Source organism: Mustela erminea, chromosome 1 (assembly GCF_009829155.1).
Source record: "Mustela erminea isolate mMusErm1 chromosome 1, mMusErm1.Pri, whole genome shotgun sequence".
Lineage (NCBI taxonomy): Eukaryota > Metazoa > Chordata > Mammalia > Carnivora > Mustelidae > Mustela > Mustela erminea.
Window position 1 is genome coordinate 2,239,778 of NC_045614.1, and position 25,770 is coordinate 2,265,547.

Here is a 25,770-nt window from a genome sequence, read left to right on the forward strand (position 1 = left end):
CCGCCGCGGGCGCGCGGGCCGCCGGCCCCTCCCATTGGCCGCGCCGCCCGCCCGTCGGCGCTGTCCGGGCGCGGGTTAGGTTGTGCGGCGCTGTCGCTCGGTCGCGGCGGCTGCGGTTGGCGGCGGCGGCGGCGGCGGCGGCGCGGGCGCGGGCGCGGGCGCAGGGCGGCGGGGCGGGAGTGCGCGGCCAGGCGGGGACCGGCGCTCGCAGGCGGCCGAGGTGGACCGGCCGGCGCGGGGGGCCGAACGCCGAGGGCCAGGCGGGCGCGGCCGGGGCGGCTCCGGGCCAGGCCCGGGCCGGGGGGCGGCGGCGGCGGCGGCGGCGGCGGGGGCGGCCGGCGGGCGGCCGCGGCCGGGACGATGACTCTGGAGTCCATGATGGCGTGCTGCCTCAGCGACGAGGTGAAGGAGTCCAAGCGGATCAACGCCGAGATCGAGAAGCAGCTGCGGCGGGACAAGCGCGACGCCCGGCGCGAGCTGAAGCTGCTGCTGCTCGGTGAGTGCGGCCGGGCCTGCCGGGGTCCCGCGGGCCGGGCGCGGCCGCCCCCGCCGTGCTGCCCGCCGCCCGGGCCGCTCCCTGCCCGCGCCGTCCGCAGCGCGCGCCGGGCTCCGGCGGGACCGGCCCCCGCCCGCGCCGTCCACCGCCAGCCCCGGCCCCAGGGGGAGGTGTGCGGCGGGGGTCGGCCCTGCCGGTGCCGCGCGGGTCAGCCCGGGAGCCTGCAGGGTCAGCCGTGCCTGCGCTGCCCGTGCGGGGCTTCCGGAGTCCCCCGGGGCCAGCCAGCCCGGCTTCTGTGTGCACAGCAGGCGTCCAGGTCCTCGTGGGGACGGCCCTGCCCCTCTTGCCCAGATTAGGGCCCCCGCACCTTCCACCGAGGACCCCTGCCCCCACTGTCGGGGGTGGGGGCTCCCCAGAACCCTGGAGCGCGGGTCCTATGCCACTTCTCAGCCCGCAAGCCCCTTGCCCGCGCAGAGCCGGCCCTTCCTCCCTGGGCTGCGGGATGTCCCCTTCTCGCTGACCCTGCATCTGCTCAGGGCCAGACCTCTGGGCTGCAGTCCACCAGCCGTACCCCTCACCTCCCAGGATCTCGCCTTGGTTCTTCCCAGCAGGTGGAGCGCTGTTCGCAAGCAAGCGCAGGGTCTGTCCCCCCTGAGCACCCCATCCCCTCCTCCGCAGGGCACACCACCTGCGGGAGGGGACAGCCAGCCCTTCCTTCCCTCAGGGCTCCCGTTTGGGGCGGGGGTCCTCAGAGCCGGCCAGCTCATCACCCTTCCCCAAACCCATTCCTTTCGTCTTGCAGGGAGCTCCTCTCCCGGGGCCTCCCCGTCCTGGGGAAGATTCCTGTCCCGGTCACCAGGGTCCCAGTCTTCGTCTCCCCAGGGCACACCTGTTGTAGGGAGCAGGTCGGCCCAGCTGCTTGCAAAGTGCTGTCGCCCAGAGGAGGGTTGTTGAAGGACTCTACTGCCCAAGGCAGGAAGGTCGTTTACAAAACAGAAACCCTTGCCCTGCCCTTCTGAGCTCTGCTCGGTTCCCGCACTGCAGGGAAGGCTGGAAGTGCTCACACGCCCTCAGAGGAGCGTGGACGGGCCCAGGGTGGGAGGAGGCGCTGGCTCAGAGGGCTGAGCTGGGGGGGTGGGGACCGTCCAGAGGAGCCGAGTCTGCCGGTGAACAAGCCGTGTCCGTGGCCGCGTCTGCCGGGGAACGAGCCGTGTCCGTGGCCGCGTCTGCCGGGGAACGAGCTGTGGCCGTGGCCGCTGGTCTTGGCGGGAATGCCTTGCTTCTCCTGGCTGCAGTGGCCCTGCTGGGCCCTCCGTTTGATGAAATATCTTCCCTGTTTTGTGTTTTTTTTTTTTTTTTAAACAGACGCGTTGAGTTTACCCAAAGACTATAAAATACGCCAGCTTTGCAGAAAATCCAGGCAGAGAGTAAGCTCCGAGTTTGGAGGAGACTTGCAGTGGGTTCTGGGGGGCCTCTGGGGAGGCTGGCGTGGCTGTGGCTGGTTTTGCAGCATGACGCGGACTTTATTATGGGAAGGGGACCGGAGAAGTGATTGGCGTGTTAAGGATACTGCCAGAGGGCCTTTTCCTGGGGGCCTGTGAGCCTCTGGATGCCCCGCCACTCATCCTGAGCACCCGAGGTTTGGATGGACATGGGGTTCTGGGAGCAGTGCACGGCTCACGCTCCTGCAGCCTTGGTGTGTGTCTCCAGTCTCCCTGGACTGGGAGACCCAGCAGGGCCACCTGCCCAAAGGGTCCAGTGCCTGCCTGGGGGAGGGGGTGTGGACAGCTGCACCACCTGTCTCTGGTCCCGCACTGCCGCTGCCCTGTAACCCTAGAGAGGCACCTGGCCCTCTCCCTGCCAGCCTGCGCTATGGGCAGTCATGCCCCCGTTTCAGGGGATTGTTCTGATATGGGGGGGGCGGTGGGAAAAGGAGGAAGAAGTGAGCTTGCAGGTCCAAAGGGGGGGGTGCGGCAGGAAGACGGGCGTGAAGGCTGGAGTGGGGGGCTGAGCAGCATCCCTGGCCCGACCCACTGGACGCCAGGAGCACCCACGGTGGTGACAGCCACAGACATCCCCGGTACTGCCTGGAGTGCCCTGGAGACAGAATTGCCCCCATCTGGGACCTGTCCACCCCCACCCCCCCGCCAGCCGGTGCCCCGCGGGAGTACAGGATCTCAGGTGCGCTTTGTAGAGCTGGGGTGTAGACCGTGCACGTTGTCTTGTCGGCTGTTTCCTGCTTACAGAGTGGGCATGGGCGTGTGTGTGCAAAGCCGTGTGTGTGTGTGCACGGGGTTCGCACTGTGCGTGTGAACATGTAGAAGGCAGGCGTCCGGCTCTGTAGGTGCTGTTGTTCAGGCGGGGTCTTGCTCGGCTTTTGTCTGCTTGGGGACGGGAGTAGAGGGCACGGCCCGGCAGCGAGTGCGCCCTGCCAGGCCCCGGATCTGCGGTCCTGAGAACTAGCTACGGTTCCCCCCATTTTATGGAAGAGAACTCTAGATTGGGGAGCGGGGGGCCGCAGACCCGGTGAGGAGCTCCTGGACAGGGGTCCCAGGCCGGCCTGGCTGGCTTCTGCCTCCTGTGACCTCTGCTGGGCGAGGCTTTTGCTGTCGTGGGTCTGTCACTTGGTAGAAAACCACGGCGGAGGCGCCTTCTCTGTTCCTTAGGGCAGGCTTCCTGTCTGAAAACCGGTCTTCATGGGAACCGTGTTACTGCGGGGGTGCAGCGTGCTGGCCCGGCCGAGCCGGCGGCTCTGGGACTTCTAAATAAAGCAGGGCGGTCAGTTCCACAGGCTTCCTGTCGGCTGCGCCGGCCCCCAAAGCGCAGTGAAAAGGCCCGGAATCTGGCATGGGGTGTGGTGGCCGCGGTGGGAAGGGCGCGCCTCCCAGTGCTTGGAGGCTCGGAGGGCCGCGCGGCGCTGGCTCCGGGCAGGGGGGGCGGGGCTGCATCTCCTGCTGCCTGGGAGAGCGGGAAGCCCCCTCGGGGAGCCTCTCGTGCCCCCTTGGGTTACCCCTGGGCTACCCCTGGGCTGTGGTAGGACCGTGACCTCCCCCGGGATGTGCCATGTGTCCCTGAATTTAAATTTTTTTTTTTTTTTTTTTTTGTCCAAATGGTCCTCTTCCTTTGGGGACAGTGTCTGGAAGTGTCGCAGAATTGCCCTGAGGTCTCCCCTCCCTCAGTTTCCCTGCGTGAACCCGGAGGATGCCGGCGCCCGCCCACAGCTCTCTCCCCGCCTTGGCCTGGGGCCTGGTAGAGGTCAGCTAGCGTGGGGCCCCCTGGGCTCAGCTGCCGGGTGTGTCCTGCCGCTGGGGTCGCCGGGGTCGCTGGGGCTGCTGGGGCTGCTGGGGCCCGGCCCAGCCTCCGAACTCCGCTGGCACAGTCATCTCTCCCTGCTTCCCTGCTCTGCCCCCTCCCTGCGTGCCCGGGACCGCTCGTGGGCTGGTCGCTGCGGTGGGGCGGTGGGCGGTGAGGAAGCGTTCTGTCTTGGATACTCGACCGCAGAAGGTTTCACTTTCGTATTTTTGCGGTGGAGCCCTGCTCTGAGCAGCCCGGCATCGTGGCCCCGGGCATTGCGGCGGGCGGCCCCGGGTGTCTGGGGCGCAGCCGTGAAGCCAGACAGAGCTTCCAGGAGCACTCGGGGAGGAGGGTGGGTGGTGTTTGTCCCTCTCCGTCCCAGATGGCGCAGGGTGCAAAGTTCAGCCCCGGGTGGGCGGGGTGGCCAGAGCCTGATGGCCATCGGGCAGCGGGAGGAGTGGTCGCGCGCTCGTGCCCTGCTGGCTGCTGCTGTCCCGGCCGGTGGCGGTGGCCTGTCACCTGAGGACATGCGGCCTCGGTGGCCTGCTTGCCTGGGGCCCTGACAGCTGGGGGGGAGACGAGGGGCGCTCCTCGGTGGGGGGCTTGGCAGGACTCAGGCTGCTCCCAGAGGACCCCAGCCCCAGCCCCCAGGCTCGCTGGTTCGGGGAGTTTGTGGCCCCACTCACAGCGGTTTGTAGTTGCTGTGCTCCCGGGCCTCCCTGTCGTCCTGGGGGGCCCGTGTATCTGTCCTCCGGAGGGCGTCTGACTGGTCGTGGTGGTCCCCCTGCTCACCTGCTGCAGGGCTCCTGCTGGTTCCTGCCGCGGTTCCCCGCTTCCGGGTCCCCGCCAGCCTGGCCCCCAGGGCAGAGCTATCCGTGACCAGTTAGCTAGTGGGACTCGAAGCCCCCAGGGAAGTGGGGTGGGAGTGACGTGGACCGCCCCTGCCCCTGCTCCCAGCCTGCCGGGATATGCGACTCTTTGCGCGGGCGTGCCCGTTGCCACCGGGCGTGCGGCGCTCTGCTCTGATGTAAGCAGACGGGGCCGCTGGGGACACAGCTTCCAGCCACCTTCCTCGTGAGGCCCTCCTGCCGTGGGTGGGGGGCTGGCTTTGAGGGCTCCCCGTGGAGCCGGCTCGGAGCAGTTCTGGCGCACTCGCTCTGGGGTGAGGCTGTGTCTTCCAGCCTTGCTTCCCCGTCCGTCCCGTGGGATGGCGCCCTGGGCCCGAAAGACGGTCATGGGGTTAAGTGAGATGGTGCCACGGACGCCCGTGGGCCACGGCGGGCACTCAGCAGGTAGAGGGAGCTGTTTTGTCTGGTCACTGCTAGTGGCAGCCCCTTGCGAAAGCCACCACGACCGCCCTGGGAGGCGTTATGCCCCACCAGGGCTGAGCCAGAAAGTGCTGGAATGCGGTGCCTGCTCCCGTCTGACTCCCGTGACATGGAGAGAATCCCGGTGACCTTCCAGGATGATTGCGAGGGTCAGTCGGGGTAGGAGGTGCCCCCGGGATGGTCCGCCCTGGCCAGCAGAACCCTCGGTGCCTGAGCAGGGCCTCCTGTCTCGATTTGGTCGTCAGAGGTGAGGGAGTCTGGGTGTCCTTCCTCCTCACGGTTTCCAGCTGCTGCTGGCTGGTGGTGCCGAGTGTGGGGCGGGGCGGGGGGCAGCGTAAACCCCTCCAGTGGGCCGGGTGGGAGCTCGGGGCTTTGAGTCGGGAGCAGCGGGCGGGAGCTGACGGGTCAGGCCGCTCAAGGAGGCCCTTGGGGCGAGAGTGTCAGCGGGGGGCGGGCGGCCTCCTGAGGGTCTCTCCGTGGCTGTGGTCGTGCTCTCTGTCCCTCAGCCACACCTCCGAGGAGGTGTCGTGAGCTCTGTCCCCACGCCTCAGCTGGGTGGATGGGGGGCTGGGCCGGACTGGGGGGGGTCACAGTACCCCAGCTGCCTGGGTGCCCCGGGAAGGGCGGCAGTAGGAACCTGGGGACAAAAGTGGGGGCTCAGAAGACATGGGCCAAGTGAAGGACACCCACCCAAACCAGCAGGGACAGCCACTCCCACATTTGGGCCTCGGGTACAGTAGGCGTTGTGGCCTACCTGGAGGGCGGCCGCTGTCAAGGCGGAGGCCCCCCGCTGACACGGCCCTGTGTCCAGCGCCCCCCCCTCCTGGGGGGGGTTGCCCCCGGCACCTGTGCTCTCTCAGGAGCCGCTGCTGCCCGAGGGGTGCTCCGCCCAAGCACCCAGGCCAGGTGGCTCCGTGTCGAGGTCGCTGGTGGCGTGACCTCAGCCAAGCCACCCACCCTCTGCATTTCGGTTCCTGCACCTCCCTAGAGGTGGTGCCGTGACAGCTCTGTCACCGAATGAATGAGTGTGTAGGGCGTGTGACAAGGGAGGAGCCAGGAACCGCCGTTCTCAGCGTCCGAGTCCCCGGTGATCTCAGGCCTGTCCAGACAGCTCAAGGTCCCTGTTGGATTTCAGGAGTCCCAGGTCCCCGGGGGGCTCTCATTGTCTCTCTGTGGTCCTGGCGGCTACTGGCTTCACCCCACACCCCACAGTCATGGGCAGCCTGGCTGCCTGCCCCTGGGGTCCAGGGCTCCGTGGCTTACTTTGAGTCTCAGGGAGATGAGACAAGCTTCCTGCCCTAGAGGCCCCGGCCCTTGGCGTCTGGAGTCCATTCCCTGCCCGCCTGGGGCTTGGGTTCAGACTCCTTCTCCCCAGCAGCCCCCACCCTGGAGAGGGTGGGACAGTGGGTTTCTGCTTTCCTCCATCTTCGTCAGCTGGTCTCTGCTGGGCACACAGCACTCCTGAGGGGGATGTGTCAGAGCGTGCCCAGAGGGCGTCCACAGGCTCCCTGCCCCTGCTGTGTCCCACTGACCCCACGGGGCAGGCGCCAGGCTGGGCTGTATGCTAGGGCCCTGCTCTTGGAGTGACGGCCCATCGAGTCCCCTGCCCGGCGCAGGGGTGCGGAGGCCCCGTGGGTATGCTTGACGAGCCGGCACGTTGGGCTGGGACCAAGTTCATTCCACTCATTCATAAAACACTCGTGCTCTGCTCTGCCTTCCATGAGCCGGCCTGTGCTAGGGGCCAGGGGCGGGGGCTGCGAGCAGAGCCCCAGCCTAGTGTGCACACCGGGAGGGGCAGACCTCACGGAGGGGCGGCTGGGCTGGCGTCCTCTGGAGAAGGATCAGGTGCGGTGCCGGCTGCTGGGGGGCTTCTTGGAGGCGGGAGCTTGAGTTTCTATGCAGGAGGTGCCAGTCATGCTGGGAAGGCTGTTTCCGGGTCGGGTGGGGGCCGCGGATGTGTCTGTGAACGCCAGGCAGCCCGCTGGTGGGATGTGCACAGCCGGAACCTGGAGCCCCGCGGTTCCCTCCGGGGAGGGGCTGGGGTTTCACCACTCGTCCCGGTGCGTGCGTCCCCCACGGCAGGGACCCTGCTGTCATCCTTCTCTCCACACCACGCCCGTCCCGGGCCCCCAGCAGCATGTCCTCCACGCCTTCCCGCGTGGCAGAGGCCCCTGGGCCCCATCCGGCTGTCGCTTGTGTCCACGGGGCTCCTTTTCGGGGCTGAGCAGCACCCCAGGGTACGGCTGGGCCATTGCTGTGACCATCTGCCTGGACTGAAGGACCCCTGGGCCGACGCCACGTCTCGGGCTCTGGGAACGCTGCTCTGACGGTCACACGTGTGCTGGCGTGGACGTCGGTGTTGGCTGAGCGCACAGTTCGGGAGCTCGTGCGTCCGGGGCAGCTGCGCCGGCGGGTCCGGGGGCCTGTGCGCACAGTGAGGCTCGGGCTTGGGAGCCTCCCGTATCTCAGCTGGAGGGGGCTTGCTTTTCTACTTGTTGGGCAGCCGTCAAGGGCTCTGAGCTGGAAGGGCACGTGGGACCAGGTCTCTGCGGGGGAGCGTGACCGAGGGTCAGGCAGGTTGAGTTGGAGGCTAGAGGCTGGAGGCGGAGGGCCAGGGCCCCATGCGTGTCTGCAGGAGAGAGCCCAACGGGAGGCGAGGGCAGGGGTGGCCGGGCCCCAGGGGCCGGGTGAGCGGCGGCTTGCGGGGGGCCCGGCCATAAGGTCCAGGCAGGCCTTGCCCCGAGACCCTTCTGGGCAGGTGGACACTGGGTCACATGTGCGGCAGTTCCCGGGGCCAGGGATCCTGTCAGAGGCCTGAGTCCCAGCTCCCAGATGACTGATATGGCCGTGGTTCAGCTGGCCCGGGAAGCAGGGCATCTGGAAAGCTAACTGGGTTGCTCTGGCCGACTCAGCCTTGCGCCGAGCCCAGTCTCCTTGTCTCCCTCCCTCCCGGACGCTGCGATGGCCCAGCGCCTCGTGGGCAGCAGGCCTGGCCTGTGCCAGGGTGGAGGGCCCCCTTGCCCGCCACGCCCATGCACCTGGCCTTGACGGTGGTCCGGAGCGTACCCACCGGGAGATGCGCTTCTGTCCTCCCAGGGTGGCGCCTCCCTGCCTCCGCCCCCTCCACGCCCTCCCTTCTCTGTCCTTCCCCGCAGAGTGGTGGCTGCCCCGGGCGGGGTCACGGATCAGACCGCGGCGGGTGCCTGGTGTGCCCGCTAGCGTCCTCCGTCCCCTCCCGCTTGATCGACATTTGATTGACATGAGTATCGCGCGAGTTCGTGGGGTGTGATCCACGGGTTTGATACGTGGAGGTGCCGGGGGGCGGTCACCTCCGTTAGGTCAGGCCGCACACCCGTCACCTCCCACGGCCGCGCCGTGTGTCTGCGTTTTGGTTCTTCCGCAGGCCAGCCGTGGCGGTGGTCTTTGCTGTGGCCACTCTGCCGCGTGGGGGCCTTTGCAGACCAGACGCCGCGTGACCTCGGCCATGCCCCTTGTCCAGGACCCCCGACATCTCCAGCGGCTGATCCCGCATTTCAGGCTTCAGTTTTAGGGGAGTGCCCCAGACGCCCGTTTTCCTTTGACCCACTCTCTCGCCAGGCCGGGGGCCGCTTCACAGACGTGCCTCCCACACCTTCCATGGCCTCCTGGGGCCCAGGACAGGCGTCACGCTGACCGACACCACTGTGTGCGTGTGCGCGACCCCTCCGCGGGCGTGCACTGCCCCTGGAGCGGTGCAGCAGGGGCTGCTTCTGTCTCCAAGGTTTATTTTTCTGAGAGAGCAGCTCACGCATGTGGGGGCGAGGGGCGGACGGAGGGACAGAAGCCCAGGCTGACCACCCGGAGCGCAGAGCCCGACCTGGGGCTCGATCTTCGACCCTGAGATCACGACCTGAGCCGAAACCAAGAGTAGAGCTTAACCAGTGGTGCCTCCCAGTTCCTTTTTGAAAAGCAGGGGTGAGGCCAGTCCCTTTCCCACCAGACGTGCTCGCAGACCCTCTTCGGTGGGTCTTCCCCACCCACCGTGGCGAGAGCCGTGGCCTGCGTTTCCCAGTGGCGAGTGGCCTCCGCCTGGGACCTGCCTCGTCTCCCCTTCCGCCTGACCCGTGGGCTGCGTCTCGGGGTTTGGCTCGCGTGTGTGCATCTGTTCGGCCGTTGTCTGAGAGGGACGTGGCCTGACGGACCGGCGGGGCGGTTTCCTTTCTGTAACAGTTTTGTCAAAAACGAGTTCGAACCCTCGACCGTCCTGCCTCGCAGAGGACCCTGGATGGTATCTGGGAAGGTCTGTGTTTGGCACACCAGTGGTGCTCCTGGCGTCCTGGGCTGGGGCTGGGGTCGCTGCTCAGCCCCCCGCAGTACCCGGGACATTCCGCCGCACCCCCAGAAGAATGACTGTGCCTGGGGTCCACAGCGCCAAGAGGGACAGACCCAGGGGCACAGACCCGGGTCAAGAGGAAACTGCATTGGAAATTGCATTCCTGGCGTCCCCACAGTGGGTCCCTCTGGGGATATGTGGGGTCTTGTGCACGCCCCTTCCACTTCTTCTTGTCCCTGGAACTCTCAGGGGTGTCAGTCAGAGCGAGCAGGTGTCCTGTGTCACCTGGAGAGCAGAGGTGAGTCGTCTGAAGTAGGACGGACGGGATGGCGCGAAGGCAGCCACCTTCCTTGATGATGGACCCACGGTCATTGTGCTTATCCCGGGAAGGCCCCGAGGCAGTTGGTGAAAGCAGCAGAGAGGCGCGGGCGCGACAGCCCAGGCCCCTGGGGCTCAGGTCTCCCCGAGTGTGGTCGGTCCCTCGGGTGTGGACCGAGTGCCTCCCGGCTGCAGGACAGGAGGACACGGGGGGCCCACGGAACTGGTCTTTCCCGGAGGCCGTGGTCAGTCGAGCAGGCCAGCGGCAGACGCCTGCAGACGGGCTTCCCCCTCAGGCCATGGTCACGGCTCCAGGGGCCTGGGAGGGCTGCCTGCCCGCGGGGCGCTGGGGCCTTCCGGAGTGCAGTCCACGTCGCGGGTGTGGGAGCCGGCAGCGGCCGCACGGAGGATCCCGCCCAGGCCGTGCAGGGACGTGGGCAGCCACGGGGCTGATGGGGGCACGGGGTGGAAGGAAGCCTCCGCGGCAGGTGCGGTGAGGCGGGGCTTCTGAGCCTGTGAGCAGGGGGGTCCGAAAGGCCGTCGGAGGCCACGCGTGCTTGCACGTTGGACGTTGTCTCCTGCTCTGCTGTCACTTCGCTCCCCAGCTCGGCCTCCCACGGCGGACAGTCTCCGAGGGTCCGGGGTCTGGGCCACCCGGGCTCCGGGTCCCTCCCGCGGTTGGAGTAGCCGCGGCCCCCGTCCCCAGCGCTGCTGCAGTCCTCACGGCCTGGCGGCTGCCCTTTCCCATCCCCCTCTGCCCGTGGTGCCGGACCGCGTGGCGCAGGCCACCGTGCGTCTTGTGACCCAGTCTCGGAAGCGACACCCGTTGTCTGTCCGGCTCTGCCTGCTGGAAGCAAGTCGAGTCCAGCCCGCCGTCCCGCAGGGTCCGTCTCCACCTGGGCCGGCTGTGTGGCATGGAGGACCCTGTGCCGCTTGGCCCCTGGACCAGGGTGGGGAGGGGCCGCCGGGCCGCACTGTGCGGGGGCGGGGGCGGAGCAGAGCGCGCGGCTCAGGGCGCCGGCGGGGCTGGGGTGAGGGCACAGTGGATGGGTGGCCGCTTTCCGGGCCTTCCCGCCTGTCGGCCGATCCCCCGACCCCTCGAGGCTGAGGTGGGGGTCAGTGTGCGGCCTGGAAGAGCCCGGTGAGCCCCGCACCCCTCACGCCTGCAGAGGGAGGGGTCCGACACCATGTGCACCGGCGGACGGGAGGGAGCAGACGCCGGGCTCAGGGGTAGCTGGGGGCCTCCGTGCATGGACTGCGGGCCTAGGACTCGTCCGGGTGGGTGGGTCTGTGAGGTCTCAGCTAACGGGGAGGGACAACTTCTGTCCTCAGACCACCCTGGCTTCCGTGCAGACACTAAACTCTTGCCCCAAAGTGAAGGTGATCCTCGTGGGGCCCCGGATGAGGAGTGTGGTTGGGGTCCACGGAGACGTTGTCAGACTGGACGTGCCATCCACCGTGGGCGTGGGCAGGTCCTACGGGGCCGGTGGGCCTGACTGGTCAAGGAGGCCATGGCGCCTGGCGGAGACGCACGGCTGTGCCTCACGGCGGCCTCTGGGGCGCTGAGTGCGTGTGGAGGCCCGTCGTCTGCCGTGTGACCGGGCTGGACGCCTGGGGTACCCGCCTGCTCCGCACCTCAGTGCTGGGTGCCCTGCAGACACCCCCTGCCCACGCTGGGCCTCGGTTTCCCGCTGGGTCAAAGGGCTGTACGCTTTGGGGTGTGACCAGGTTGCAGTGGGGACGCCCCTTGCAGAGCGGCCGCTGCTGGCCAAGGGTGCCCCACGGCCCCCTGAGCGCCGAGTCCCCGGGCTCCGACCCGCAGTGACCCTGCTCTGTGGGGGGCGGGGGCGGGCTCCGGCCTGGCGCTCACACGGCCCTGCCCGCAGGCACCGGCGAGAGCGGGAAGAGCACGTTCATCAAGCAGATGCGGATCATCCACGGGGCGGGCTACTCGGAGGAGGACAAGCGCGGCTTCACCAAGCTCGTGTACCAGAACATCTTCACGGCCATGCAGGCCATGATCCGCGCCATGGAGACCCTGAAGATCCTGTACAAGTACGAGCAGAACAAGGTGAGGCCTGGGGCCCGCCCTGCACCCGCCGGCACCTGCCTTCCCCACCGCGCCTCGGTCCTCCCGGCCGGGAGCCCTCAGCGCCGTGCCCCGTGTGCCTCCCGGTAGGCAGGGCCTCTCCCCTCCTGTTTCCAGAGTAACGGCTCCTCGAGACCAGAGTCACTCACGGGGCAGGTCTCCCCGTAGTGTGTAGTTCACGGCTTTCTGACACACACGGCTGTGCAGCCATCACCTCTGTCTAGTTCCAGAGCATTCCATCACCACCAGGCACCCAGGTCCCCGTCACCTGTCAACGCCCCGCCCCCAGCCCCCAGCCCCCACGAGCCCCTTCCTGTCCGTGGAGGGGCCTGGTCAGGGTGTGTCGCATGCGTGGACTCACACTCCATGTGGCCTCCTGTGTCTGGTCCCCTTCCTGTGTGTCGTGGGCTCGGGGTCCGTCCTCGGGGCTGTGCGGGGGCCTCGCTGCTGCTCCGGCTGTTCTCACACGTCTGTCAGCCCGGCGCCCGAGGCTGCGTCACGCTCCGTGTGCGGGTGGACGTGCTGTGCACAGCCGCTCGCCCGCAGACGGGCGCTGGGTTTCCGCATTTGGTTCCTGGACGGCTGCGCGGTGACGTTCACGTGCCGCATCTGTGTGCACACCTGTCGCCACTGCCCCGGCCGTGTCCCCGGGAGACGGGGACTCACGGGGCAGCAGGGGGTCTGCCCTCGCGAGGAGCCGCCGGCCCCTCTGTGCAGTGTGTCCCCGGCCGGGCGGCGGTGGGCACTCGCCGGTGGCCCCTCTTGGCTTGGCTTTTGTAGGTCTGATTTTGGGGGTTTCTTGGTCAGCCCTGGAGGTTTGCCCTGGGCTGACGTGAGGCACGGGAGTCCGTACTTACACGGGGCGCGTTTAGTGAATCCGTTCGCCTTCAGGCTTAAGAAGGGCCGTCCGCCAGGCCACTGCTACATTTCCACTTGGCACCTTCCTCCCTCTGTCCCCAGGTCACAGATGACCAGGGACCCCCAGCCGGGCCCGGTGTTGGGTGGGCGGCCCTCTGGGGCGGGGTTTGGGTTGTATGCTCGGCTGGGGTCCGCTGCAGCATCTGACCGCAGGCCGGTGTGTGGACCATCCGTGTCCCTCTGTGTCTCGCAGCGGCCGCCCACGGCACCCTCTTTTGGTCCATACGGTGTTGTTGCTGCACACGGTGCCTGCTCCTTGACGTATCGTCCTGATGGCATTGGGTACAGGGACGGAGCTGGGGCCACAAAGCCGAAGGCACTGTCCTCTGGGGTGTTCGAGGCTGTCACACGTCGACAGCTGGGGGTGTCTTCCTGGGCCGGCGTCGGCCTTTGCAGGTCCAGACTGTGGGGCAGGTGAAGGCTGGAGGCCACGGCTGCAGGCACCGGTGCGGGGCATCTCTCCCGGCTTTCAGAGCGCGGGCTAGGGCTCCCCCACTCCCCATTTCGGCTTCTGCCCAGGTGTGTCTCCCCAGACCTTCTGCTGTGGCCGGCTGGGCTGCCCTGTCCCGACAGGCACGTGGACAAGCGGGGTCTCCCGAGTTTCGAGCCCCGGAGGTTCCCCGGCCAGCGCCCTGCCCGGCCCCCACTCCCTTCAGAGGTTGCTGGGGTTTGAGGAGCCGTGGGCCGGGGGTGGGGGTGCAGGCCCGACGGACATCGGAGGTGGTCCTGTTGCCTTACTGCGAAACGGGGCGGGGGGCTGCTGCAGGGGTGGGTTCATTGCGGTGCCTGTTTTGTTTTGGGTCTGACCCTCGGTCACTTTTCGCGGAGTCTGCTTCTTCGTCTACGTGGTTGCTCCCATGCCGCCTGCTGCCCCCACACTGGGGCACACGTGTGGGGCACACAGCCACGCGGCCTGGCGCCAGGAGCCCCCTCACTCCCGGGCTCTGGCACGGGGACCTCCCACTGAGGGACGGCCCCTGCGGCTCCCTCTTGCTCCGTGCCCACATGTGTCCGTGCCGCTGTGGGGCGGAGGTCCCCGCTTGGTCGGGCGCCCCGTGGGGCCCAGGCGCCGGCGAGCCCACGGCTCTCCCTCCTGCCCCGCAGGCCAACGCGCTCTTGATCCGCGAGGTGGACGTGGAGAAGGTGACGACGTTCGAGCACCGCTATGTGCACGCCATCAAGACCCTGTGGGACGACCCCGGCATCCAGGAGTGCTACGACCGCCGGCGGGAGTACCAGCTCTCCGACTCCGCCAAGTAGTGAGTAGGCCATGGGGGGCTCGGGGACGCTGCTCAGGGCCGGAGGGCCGGGCGTGCTTGACGGCGTTGGTGGGCCCCACCCTGAGCCCACACCGGGGCCGGAGCAGGGACGTTCATCTGGAGAAGCGAGGCTGCAGCCCGGCTTCCCGGCCAGTCCCCTTTCTCCCGCCGCCGCGGCTGTCCTCGGGTAGCCCCGTGGGGGTCCCCCGGAGCCAGCCTGACTTCTTGTCCCATGAGAGCCAGGGCGGGGTGGGGAGGCCTCTGCAGTGTCCTGGGTCCACCTTGTCCCGAGTGCTCCGGCTGTTCCGCCCCAGCTGGTGAGGCTCAGCGCTGGGCCCCTTCCTGCTGCTCAGGGACCACGGTGGCCGGGCTGTCCCCCCCCCAACCCCCTGCCTTGCCTGCCAGCCCGTGCAACCCGGTGCCTTCTGTGTCGCAGCTACCTGGCCGACGTGGACCGCATCGCCACCTCAGGCTACCTGCCCACCCAGCAAGACGTGCTTCGGGTCCGTGTGCCCACCACTGGCATCATCGAGTACCCTTTCGACCTGGAGAACATCATCTTCAGGTACTTGTGGCCTGGTGGCCGTGTGCGGGGGGGCCATGCGGGGGTTCCGTGCGCCGGGGCTGCTGTGGGTACCGTGCGCCATGGTGGTGGCTGTTCGCACCTGCGGTGGGGACCACGACAGGTTGGCTGGGTCTCGGTCTTTGCTCTCGGGGAGCTTCCGAACCAGGACGGGAGATAGACTCATGAATGTCGCCAGGTTTTGCAGTGAGCCATGTCCCGGAAGCAGTAAGGGCCATGGCAGTTCTGGCCAGAGCCAGCCTGGAGGGGAGGGCCTTCTGGGGCCTGTGGCTGGGGCAGGGCGCCGGGGTGTGTCGGTGGGGCAGGGGATCTGGAGTTGGGCTGGAGCTGCGGGTGCCACAGGTGGTAGAGGGGCCTGGGGACCCGTGCGGAGCCAGGTGACGGGTGGTTCCAGACTCCGGCTCCTGGGCCCATGGGGGTTCCTGGCATGTGGGCAGAATGGGGCCCCGTCCTGGCAGGGGGTGTGGCCTGGGTAGACCTGGGGCCATCCTCGAGGACACGGGCCCGCCATGCAATGAGGCCACGGAGCCGCTGGGTGGTGAGGACGAGCGTGTCGCCTGGGGCCACCGCGGATGACCACAGACGGGCGTTTTGAAGCCACAGGCATTTCTGTGGTCCCAGCGTCAGAAGCCGAGGATCAGGGCGTGGGTGGGGCCGGTTCCTTCTGAGGCGGTGAGGGGCGTCTCCTGGCTCCCCGGGGTCATCAGCCGCCCTCCGTGTCCCCTGCCCCATCCCTGCCCCTGCGGTCACACGGCCTGTTTTTGTGTGTCCGTGTCTGTAATTCCCTCTGGTGATTGCAGGGCCACCCCACTCTAGCCTGGTGTCGTTTAACTGATGGCATCCGCGGGGACTCAGCCCCGGGTTCTGGGGGCACTGAGTTTGGAGGAAAGGTTTCAGCCCGGTGCCCCGAGGCCCAGGCGGGGCGGGTCCTGTCTGCCTGCCGGGAAGGCCTCGCAGCACCCCATCATGATGCCCCCGGTTCCCTGCTTAGGCTCCCGCTGGGCAAGGAGTTGGTGCTCCTGGAGCAGGGGTCCCAGAAGGGTGGGCAGCTGTGGCAGCTGTCGCTGGCCATGGCCTTCTGCCCTGTGGCCTCGGAGCGCCAGCTCTGGAGAGCACTGAGGAGCCTTTGGCCTGAGATACCCCCCCCCACGACAGGGACCTGCCGGGAGAGAGCTGGGTGCCCCTCTGGCCCCCTGCACCCTCCCTCTCCGGCTGGGCCTCTGCCAGATCCCTGTGTGAGTCCCTGGAGCCTCGGAAGCCCTACGCCCCCGCCCTGTGCGGGTCCGATGTGCGTTTTCCTGGTGAGGGTTCGGGGTTTGGGTTTTCTTTCTTGTCTAATTGGGTCCTTGGTGGGGCTGCCACCTCTGAATTTGGAGCTGAGGCCTGTGGGGCACAGGCTGGGGCTTGGGCCGAGCACGCCCCCGGCCCCCGTGTGGGCTCTCCCCCGGGCCTCCCCCTGACTGCGGCGCCGCCTCTGCCTGCTGGTCCTCTGCCCGGAGTGCCCGGCCCCCGCCCTTCCCCTCTGTGAGCTCAGGCTGTGCGTGTCACCTCCTCCCGGCGGGATTTCCCTGCTGCCCCTCCCCGGTCTGCACTTGGCTCTGTCGTGGGTCCACACCCTCTGGCACTGCCAGCCCTTTGCCGGCCAGTCCCTTCCCTAGCTGGGTGCCCATAGGGTCCCCTGACCGGAGCGGGATTGGGTCATGGCCCAGCTGCCCTGGCCATGTGAGGAGATGAACCTGGTCCCGGACAGGGGACCTTAATTGGAGAGACATGTGGCCCAGAAAGGCTGTGGGCCCGGTGCCTGTCTGCCCCCGTGGCATGCCCCAGACCGGCCACAGCTGCTGCGGTCCTTGAGGCCTCACACGGGGCCCTTGGCCCGTCACCACCCTCTCCTGTCACCACCCTGCCGTCCCTTTGGTGTCCTGGCACGTCCACCGTCCGCCTGTGCTTGGTGGAGTCTCCTCGGGGCAAGCCCCGCCAAGCGGCCGCACTGGTGTTAGCTGTGCCCCGGGCGACCCTGATGTCCACCAACCCCCCATCCTTGGCAGGGCCTGGCTGGGGGGACCCCTGCCTTCTGTGGGCCACTCTGCTTGCCTGCTCTTGGCGTCTTTTAAAAAGTAGCGTCTTTCCACATCGTAGAAAGCCGAGGAACTCCCCCGTAGCAGGCGGCAAGCCCCTGCCCCGTCTCTGTGCGGCTCCTGTCCCCCGGCTGCCCCCTCTGCCCAGGAGCCCAGCCTCCGGACTGTCAGATGGCATGTGCTTTTCGTGCCAGCGGGAGCTGCGACCTGCTGTTGCTCCGGCAGCAGGGGAAGCGTGTCGCTCCGTGGGCCACCCCCTCGGTGGCGAGGCGGGACCAGCGTGGCGTGCGGGCGTCCTCGGTTTGTCTCGTTCTGCTGCGTTCCACGGATGGTGCTTGGCCGACGGTCGTGCATGTAGCCCAGGCGAGGGGTTGGGTCTCCAGATGTGGGACCTCGGGTCCAGGGGTTGGCCTGTATCTGGTCCCCGTAAGCGCCGGGTTCGCGGACTCCTGTCCTGTGACTCCTCCGTTAGACGCGGCTGCTGGGGGCGGCGTGTCCTCTCGGCTCTGGCACATGCGGGCGCGGGGGCTCTGCCGGCTCTCACAGACTCGGGGGCCTTCCAGGCTCTAACAGACGCCGGCCTCGTTGGTGGCAGGGGTTGGTTGGGGGGACAGCGCTGAGCCCCCCGTTTCCTGCAGGATGGTGGATGTGGGGGGTCAGCGGTCTGAGCGGAGGAAGTGGATCCACTGCTTCGAGAACGTGACGTCCATCATGTTCCTCGTGGCCCTGAGTGAATACGACCAGGTGCTGGTGGAGTCGGACAACGAGGTGAGGTCCCCGTCCCCCGTCCCCCGTCCCCCCGTCCCCCGTCCCCCCGTCCCCCGTCCCCCCCCCGTCCCCCCGCCCCCACCCCGCGGCCTGGGCGCCCGTGGTGCTCACGACTTCCTCCCGCAGAACCGCATGGAGGAGAGCAAAGCCCTGTTCCGGACCATCATCACCTACCCCTGGTTCCAGAACTCCTCGGTCATCCTGTTTCTCAACAAGAAGGACCTGCTGGAGGACAAGATCCTGCACTCCCACCTGGTCGACTACTTCCCCGAGTTCGACGGTGAGCGGCGCGCCGCGGGGGCCGGGGCGGGGCCGGGCTCGCCGCCCCCCCCCCCCCATGCTCTCTGGGCCTCGTGTGTTGGTGATTGGGGGATGCGGACCCTGGTGGAGGCTGTGGCATGGCCGGTGGGGGCTGGGGAGCCTCCGTGTTCCTCCGCACCTCAGTGCCGCCCCCACCCGGCCTCGGTGAGCGGAAGGTCTTTGCAGCTTCGTGGACACAGCCGCCGGAGGGGTGCACGGGGCCACTCTGCTCCCAGGTCCCTGCTTGCCTGGAGCCTGAGTGGGGGGGAATGAAGCCCTGGGACTGGGGGGGTGACCCAGGACCCTCTTCCCCTCCGAGTCAGCCTGAGCTCTAACAGAAGCCAGAGCAGCACGGACCATCCCCAGCCCCCTCTCCGGCACTCTCGCTGTGTGGCCTCGCCGCAGCTGCCTCCGCACACGCAGGACGGGGAAATGACACGGGACTCTAGGGCAGTCCGGGCCTGGCCAGTCCGGAGCCTCAGGGACATGCCCGTGGCCCGATGGCTGTGTGCGCAAGGCCAGGGCAGCAGGGGCACGTGGCTCCGTGTGTGCCCACGTGTGGGCACCCGTGCGTGTTTGGGTGTGGGTGTTGGGGTGGAAGCCGTGGGAGTGCAGTGGGAGGACGTGGGGCTGGGCAGGAAGCTCGCGGCAGTTTGGAGGTGGTCAGGGGTGTCTGTGGGCAGCTGCGGGCTGAGAGGCCGAGGGCCCCTGGGTGGAGGCCGGCCGGCGGTGGCCGAGCAGCGGCCTCGGGGGACAGCAGCTCCCCTATGGGCCTGGCCATCAGCCCCGGGGCTCCCACTGGGGAGGCAGGAGGTGCCACCCCTGCTTGGCCAGTGCCCTGTCCGTGCTCGGCGAGTGTCCGTCCATAGACCGCGGGTGTCAGTCCTCGCACTGCAAGTCTCTGTCCCTGTGTCTGTCCGTGCCCGGTGGGTGTCTCTGCACGCGCCCAGCTATCAGTCTGCGCCCCGTGGGTGTCTGTGACCCCCCCGGCAGGTGCAGGCCGGCCTCGCTCACCCGCCCCTGCCTCCGCCTCCCCAGGGCCACAGCGGGACGCGCAGGCCGCCCGGGAGTTCATCCTGAAGATGTTTGTGGACCTGAACCCCGACAGCGACAAGATCATCTACTCCCACTTCACCTGCGCCACCGACACGGAGAACATCCGCTTCGTGTTTGCGGCCGTCAAGGACACCATCCTGCAGCTCAACCTCAAGGAGTACAACCTGGTCTGAGCCGCTGCCGCGGGGACAGCTCGGCCGCCGCGGGGGACAGCTCGGCCGCCGGCCGCCGGCTCTGCTCGCCGAAGAGTTGATTTTGTTTGCATATTTTTAACAAAGGGTTTTTATTTCACAGTTATCAGGGGACCTACGTCTTTCTTTCTATACACCTCGTGCACCTTCTCACCTGTGTCAGCGGCGAGGCCGCCTTTTCCTGGCCTTGACTCGTGGCTCGCTTTTTTCTATTAAAAAAAAAAAAAAAGAAAAAAAGAAAAAGAAGGAAAAGAAAGACAAGACCCGCGAAGAGACCCACGAGTGCCGCGCCCCCGCCGCAGCCGCAGCCCGGGCCGGCGGCCCCCCGGCGCTCAGCGGGGACAGAGCCACCCGCCGGCCCGCGCCCCCCTCCTGGCCTTCACCCCGAGGCCCCAGGACTGTGACTTCTCTTTCTTTCGCTCCCTAAGTTATTGACGTCCTGGACTCCAAGAAGTGGGGGTGGGCGGCGCCCTCCGCTGCCCGCCCTGGGAAGTGCCTAACCTTTGCTTCTGGTGAGGAAACAAGGCAGCGCGTAGGCTCCGCGGTCAGGAGACATCGGGGCCTGGGGGCTCTCCTGGGGCCCCAAAGGCTGCTGTCCAGACACCGCCGAGGGCCGTGGGCACCCCGCTGCGCCCAGGGAGCCGGACTGGGAGTCGGTTTCGATGTGTTCTGTTTTGAAGCCAACTTGGAAGCAGTGGGGGCAGGGGGCTCTTTCAGAATATTCTCAGGTCAGTCCCCGAGCGGCAGAGAAGGGACTTGCCCGCGGCGGTTCCCAGGCGCGGTCTCTGGCGCAAACCCTTGCTCCCACTTCTGCCCCCCCCCCCAGCCCCCAGCCCCCGGCCCCCGGGAGGCGAGCACGCAGCACGACGCGCACTTTGCCTGGAGCCGTGGAGGGCCGGCGGCTGCTGGTGCCGCGGCCCCGCGTGGCTTCCAGGCCTGGCCACGGCCACGGCCACGCACTGAGCCAGAGCCATGGGCTGCCTTGCCTGGGCCCCCTCCTTCTGAGGGGCTCGGAGGGTGGGAACAAGCGGGGGCTGTGTTTGGGGGGATGCGTTTTTATCTGACGCAGACTGAGCACTACAGTGTTTTTTGTGGGTTTTGTTTTGTTTTGATTTGCACAACGTAGCGGGAACGAGCTGCCAGTGATGCCTTGCCCCCCCCCCCCCCCACCTGGTCCGGGCCGCCCGCCCACAGGAGAAGCAATTCGGACAGCAAGCCGGACACCAGGACGCCAGGCCTGGCCTCGCTCCCCGCGCTCTCCTGACGCTGTCACAGGAAGGAGGGGGCTGGCGGCGACCGCGGGCAGCTTCTGCAGGGTGGGGCGGCGACATTCCTAGTGATCCGTCCTCTCTGGGGACAGTCCTGCAAGGGAGGGGGCCTGCCAAAGTCCGCAGCGTGTGCCCTCGGTGCTGCTGGGGGGGGCCTGCCCAGGGACTTCGGGGGCCTCGCAGGGTGGGCACCTCGAGGTCTCAGCGCCTCTCGGGCCCAGATCACAAGGGAGGTGGATTGGGCCTCGGGGGCGCAGGGTGTGACTGGGCCAAAGTATTCATTCTTCCCGGAGGGAGCAGTGTGCCAAGCACCCCAGAGCCAAAGTCTGGCTGGACCGCCACGCCACCCCCGCCCGGCACTTCTGGAACCCCGAGGGCCCAGGGCCGGAGGATGGGGACACTGCTGTGTGCCATAGAGGGTCGGAGACCCACTCTGTGCCAGTGCCAGTGGGGCCTGGGTGGCCCGGGCCCCTCCCTCGCCCATTGTGTGGGATTTGTTTTTCTCATTTTCCACCTTGGGGAGCTCCATCCCCCCCCCCCACCCGACTGTGTCAGGTCCCAGCAGAGGGGCCCTGGTCCCCCATCCCCTGCTCGCCCGAGAGACAGCCTGGTGCCAGCGCCCCCGAGAGACCGCCGCTGGTCCCCTCTGGTTATACTTGTATATTATACAGTCCTGATTTCAGACGGTTTCAACCTTAACCTATTTTAAAGAAGAATATTATATAAAAATACTGTTTTTAAACCTTTTGTCATTTGAAATGCATGTATTGTTGTGCGCGCTGGCGGACAGGCCCGTTAGCTCAGTGCCAACCTCCCGGGGCCAAGGCTGCCATTTGGGGGCGGGGGCGGGGCAGCAGGCTCCGCTCCGCGCATTGGGGCCCTGACCCCTTAATCCAGAGAGAGCTGATGGAAATTGACTTTTCATATCTTTCTCCTGAAATGAATTCTGTTTTAAATTGGAATAAATTTTGTTCCTAAATGCTGTGGCCCCCTCTGGCTTATTTCCTCTCACTGGCCATAGCAGGTGGGCGGTGGGCACTGCAGGGGCGCCCGAGCTCTGGAGGGTCTTGCCTGGTCCCCGCGCGGCCGGCTGCTGTGTGAGCTCATGGGTGCGGCGGCCACAGCGGCCCTGCTCGGGCTCCATGGCCCCCTGCTCTGAGGTTCTGTGACTTGGCCCCGACTTCCGGTTCATTTGTCTAGACTGCGGGGCTGGAGCATCTGGCCAGATGTGCCTCCTGACTCGGGGTCGGGGACCCAGGAGCCTGCGTCCTGGACATTCTGTATTTACTTATGTAAACTGAGGAGGTTGGGTCCGTCTCGGCGATCTTCTCTCGGACCTTTTTCCTTCTTAAAAAATGGTGAGTACACATAACATAGAATTCACCACCTTAACCGTCTCTAAGTGCACTGCCCAGCGGTGTGAAGCACTCCCACACCCCCACCCTCCGTCTCCAGAACCTTCCATCTCCCCTCATGGAGACTCTGTCCCCACGAAGCCCGGACTCCCCACCCCTGCCTGAGTCCCGGCTCCCACCGTCTCCTCTCTGTGCGAATGGGACTCCTCTGGGGCCCTCCTAGGAGTGGGGTCCCGCGGGATGTGTCCCGTGTCTGGGTCCTCTCAACAGTGTCCTGGGGTCCCTTCGTGTCGTGGCAGGCACTTATCACCAGGGCTTAATCTATGAAGAAAAGTAGAGTAGGAGGGCAGGATGGGCAACAATAGTGACATGAGGACAGGGCATTCCAGGGAGAGGGCATAACCTATGCAAAGGTCCTGGGGCAACATTGGGCTTACACAGCCAGGGGCCCTGTGTGTCTGGAGCAGAGTGAGCGAGGGCTAGAGAGGGAGGAGGGGAGGGCGGACGGAGAGGGCAGGGTCAGGTCGTGCAGAGCCTAGGGGATCACAGGGGAAGGACTTGGGCCCCAGGAGGTGGGGAGCCTTGGGTGTGGGCAGAGCAGGGGTGCGGGAACCTGACTCGGGAGCTCGTGGGCGCCCTCTGGTGGCCGCTGCGGGGAAGCCGGACCGGGGGCGAGGGCGGGAGCCGGCGATCCAGGGCGAAGGGGACCGCTCCGGTCCTGGAGGGCGCGGTGGGGGCTGGCCCGGTGCAGGCAGAGGACGGGGCAGGATCCGGGCAGTGGGCGGCGGGGAGGCGGAGGAGGCCCTGCCCCGGCGTCCGCGCACCTGGACGTCATGCCCCCCGCGGCCGGCAGGCGCCGCTCGCCAGCCTCTGGTCTTCCCGCCCACCTGCAGCCTGACCGCGTCTTTCCGGGGAGGGCCTCTCCTCCGCTCCAGCAGGGAATCCGAGGCACGGAGGGGCCAGCCGCCTGCCCTGACGGCGGGCCCGCGGTTGCGGGACTTGCGCGCCAGACGCGGCTGTCCCGCCTGGCGCAGGTCGGGGCTCAAGGGCCGCGCGGGGCCTTTGTCGAGCCATCAGGAGAATTTCAAGGCGGGAGGCCTGCAGAGCCGCGTTCCCACGCCCCCGAAGCCTGCCCTGCCGGCCGGTGGACGGACACCTGGGCTGCTGGGAAGGATGCTTCCAGGAGCACAGGTGTGCGAGAACCTGTCTTTAAAGTGTAAAACTAGCAGTGGGGCCACTGGATGAGGACTTCTTGTCTCCTCCAAAGAAATGATTCATCCGCTGAAAACCTGGTATCCCAGGTTGCCTCTGGGCCACCTCGGCGGCGCATGACCTCAGCTGTGGCCAAGGACAGGGTCCAGGGATGGACAGCATGGCCCTCAGGGGCCATATACCCAGCATCGGAGGAGTGGGAGGTACTTGGAAATGATGTAAATATCTCATTCCTCATTAAGCGGAAAAGACTTTTTTTTTCCTTCAAAGATTTTATTTATTTATCAGAGAGAGAGAGAGAGGGAGAGAGCGAGCACAAGCAGACAGAATGGCAGGCAGAGGCAGAGGGAGAAGCAGGCTCCCTGCGGAGCAAGGAGCCTGATGTGGGACTCGATCCCAGGACGCTGGGATCATGACCTGAGCCGAAGGCAGCTGCTTAACCAACTGAGACACCCAGGCGTCCCAAGACTTTTTTTTTTTAAGATTTTATTTATTTTTTTGACATGGAATCAGAGATCACAAGTAGGCGGAGAGGCAGGCAGAGAGAGAGGGGGAAGCAGGCTCCCTGCTGAGCAGAGAGCCCCATGTGGGGCTCGATCCCAGGACCCTGAGATCATGACCTGAGCAGAAGGCAGAGGCTTAACGCACTGAGCCACCCAGGCACCCCCAGAAAAGACATTTGGAAAAGATTATTTATTTGAGAGGGAGAGGGAGCACAAGGGGGGGGAGGGGCAGAAGGAGAGGGAGAGAATCCCAAGCGGACTCTCTACTGAGTACAGAGTCCCACGTGGGCCTCGATTCCAGGACCCTGAGATCATGACCTGAGCCGAAACCAAGAGTTGGCCGCCCAACCGAGCCACCCATGTGCCCCAAGCAGAAAGGACATTTTTAATACCAGAGAAGCAGCGAGGAGTATGTTGCCTATGAATAAGAGAGAGAGGGAGTAAGTGCAGCCCAAGAAAACTCACCAGAGCCAGTGGGAGTGCAAATCGGTGCATGCACTTTGGCAAAAGATAGTATCTGGGAGGGCAGCAGGGGGCTCAGTGGGTTAAGCAGCTGCCTTTGGCTTGGGTCATGATCCCAGCGTTCTGGGATCGAGTCCCACATGGAGCTTCTTGCTCGGCAGGGAGCCTGCTTCTCCCTCGGCCTCTGCCTGCCGCTCTGCCTGTGCTCGCTCTCTATATATCTGACAAATAAATTTTTTAAAAATCTTAAAAAAAAAGATAGTATCTGGGAAATATCTCATAACCTAGCCCTGCCACACGTAGATATTTACCCCCAGAAAGTCAGATGGAGGACGGTCATCAGACGGTGTGTGCCGAGTGCCCACGGCTGGTTCCTCAGGGCAGCCCCAAGCTGGAATTTAACCAGGAGGAAGGGGAGGAGGAGGAGGAAAAGAAGAAGTGGTATAGAAAGAGGTGGGGGGGGGGGAGGAGGAAGAGGAGGAGGGGGGGGAGGGGAGGGCAGAGCAGGGACAACAGGCAGGGCAGGGAGGGGGGAGGGGGTGTGGGAGGAAGGAGAGGAGGGAAGCAGGAAGAACCTTGACCTACACAAAAATGAGCAGGAGGATCATAGATCCAAATGTCACCTGTAGGGGCACCTGGGTGGCTCAGTGGGTCAAGTGACTGCCTTCAGCTTAGGTCATGATTCCAGGGTCCTGGGGTCAAGGCCCGCACGGGGCTCCTGCACTGGGAACCTGCTTTTCCCTCTCCTCCCTGCTCAGGCTCTCCCTCTCCCTCTCTCTCAAATAAATAAAATATTAAAAATCAATTAATTAATTAATTGATTAAATTCATGTGTAAAATGGTAAAACTCCCAGAAGAAAAGAACAGAGAACATCTTCATGGCCTTGGGTTTGGGGAAGAGTTCTCAGAAAAAACACCAAAAGCATGATCCACAGAGTTTAAAAAATGGGTACCTTGAACAGCATAGACATTGAAAATTTTGCTCCACTAAAGACAGGGTTAAGAGGATGAAAAGCCCCCCCCCCCCCAGACCGGGAGGAAATATTTGCCGACGGCATACCCAATAAAGGACTTGTATCCAGACCATACAAAAACTCTCCAGACACAGTCATAAGACAACAACGCACAAAAGAATCAGTACATGACACGACTAGATCCTTCCCCGAGGAGGATGCACGGATGGGGCCTACACACCGTTAGCTGGTCCGGTAGATGAACTCCCCAAGGAGACGCCATCGCGCATGTCTTAGAAGCGCGGGAATGAAACATGCGCGCCCCACCGCGTGTTGAAGAGGACGCCGAGCAACCAGGGGTGTCCTCCTTCCCGGCGGGCCACGCGCAGCGGTGCGGCGGCTTTGGGAAGCCCTGAGCGGTGCGGGGCAGACCCTGGACCCCCACGTCCCACCTCGAGGGATTTATCCTGGAGAAACGAGCACAGTGTTGGTCGTAGCCGTCTTCATCATTCCGCACGGGAGACATTGCGCCGTCTTCTGCGCGTAAACCTCGCTGGGGGGTGCCCCACGCCCCGCTTGCAGGAGCGAGGGGTCCTAGACGCTTGGAATCTCAAACGCTAAGGGAGAGAACCCAACCTGAAGAGCTACCTAAGACTAGGCTTGCCTGGATACGACAGCCTGAAAAATATTTTAAACATCACGGCCACGAAGATCAGTGGTTTCTGGGGGCTGGGGCCCAGGGTGAGGGTCCGGAGACCCAGGAGGGGGTACCCGGAGGGAGATTTTCAGGGGCTGGAACCACATTCTGGCCACTGTGCAGGTGATAATTGCCATACTCTGACCTTAGTGGAAACTCCTAGGACGGCACACCAAGAAAGTGAAGACAGGGCCACGTCGATTTTAGAAGTGAAGGACAAGAGAAATCTTATTACCAAAAAGTCTTCCTTGGCCACAGAGCGCCATGGAAGTCGGGGCCGTGGGGGCCGTTGGGCAGAAGGAAGGAACATCCGGGCACCCTCCCGGAGCT

The 25,770-nt window shown here is 65.9% G+C and overlaps 1 protein-coding gene and 1 long non-coding RNA gene across 4 annotated transcripts; one reads left to right on the top strand and one right to left on the bottom strand.

Annotated features, from left to right (window-relative positions):
• The first annotated feature begins 294 nt into the window (after positions 1 to 294).
• Positions 295 to 21,645, top strand: GNA11 (G protein subunit alpha 11). Of its 3 annotated transcripts, none has more exons than XM_032305792.1 (7): positions 298 to 496; positions 11,635 to 11,819; positions 13,860 to 14,014; positions 14,451 to 14,579; positions 17,314 to 17,470; positions 17,513 to 17,723; positions 18,782 to 19,219. In XM_032305792.1, the coding sequence occupies exons 1-7, from the start codon at positions 361 to 363 to the stop codon at positions 18,970 to 18,972; spliced, it is 1,164 nt and encodes a 387-aa protein (XP_032161683.1). In that variant the 5' UTR covers positions 298 to 360; the 3' UTR covers positions 18,973 to 19,219. The 3 variants fall into 3 exon arrangements, with proteins under 3 accessions (XP_032161688.1, XP_032161683.1, XP_032161684.1); XM_032305793.1 differs by having other exon boundaries at positions 304 to 496; positions 17,314 to 17,443; positions 17,570 to 17,723; XM_032305797.1 differs by lacking the exons at positions 17,513 to 17,723; positions 18,782 to 19,219 and adding an exon at positions 21,520 to 21,645 and having other exon boundaries at positions 295 to 496; positions 17,314 to 17,476.
• On the bottom strand, positions 19,492 to 24,220 carry LOC116569510. Its single transcript, XR_004277063.1, has 2 exons — positions 24,102 to 24,220; positions 19,492 to 21,934 (listed from the first exon to the last, which is right to left on the bottom strand). It is a non-coding gene; the product is annotated as an uncharacterized LOC116569510 (long non-coding RNA).
• Positions 24,221 to 25,770: the final 1,550 nt, after the last annotated feature.

Bases quoted from the DNA above. Each gene is read 5' to 3' on its own strand.
- GNA11 (XM_032305792.1), top strand. From the start codon at position 361: ATGACTCTGGAGTCCATGATGGCGTGCTGCCTCAGCGACGAGGTGAAG. The intron at 497-11,634 runs GTGAGTGCGGCC...CCCTGCCCGCAG, and splicing joins GCTGAAGCTGCTGCTGCTCG to GCACCGGCGAGAGCGGGAAG. The intron at 14,580-17,313 runs GTACTTGTGGCC...CGTTTCCTGCAG, and splicing joins CTGGAGAACATCATCTTCAG to GATGGTGGATGTGGGGGGTC.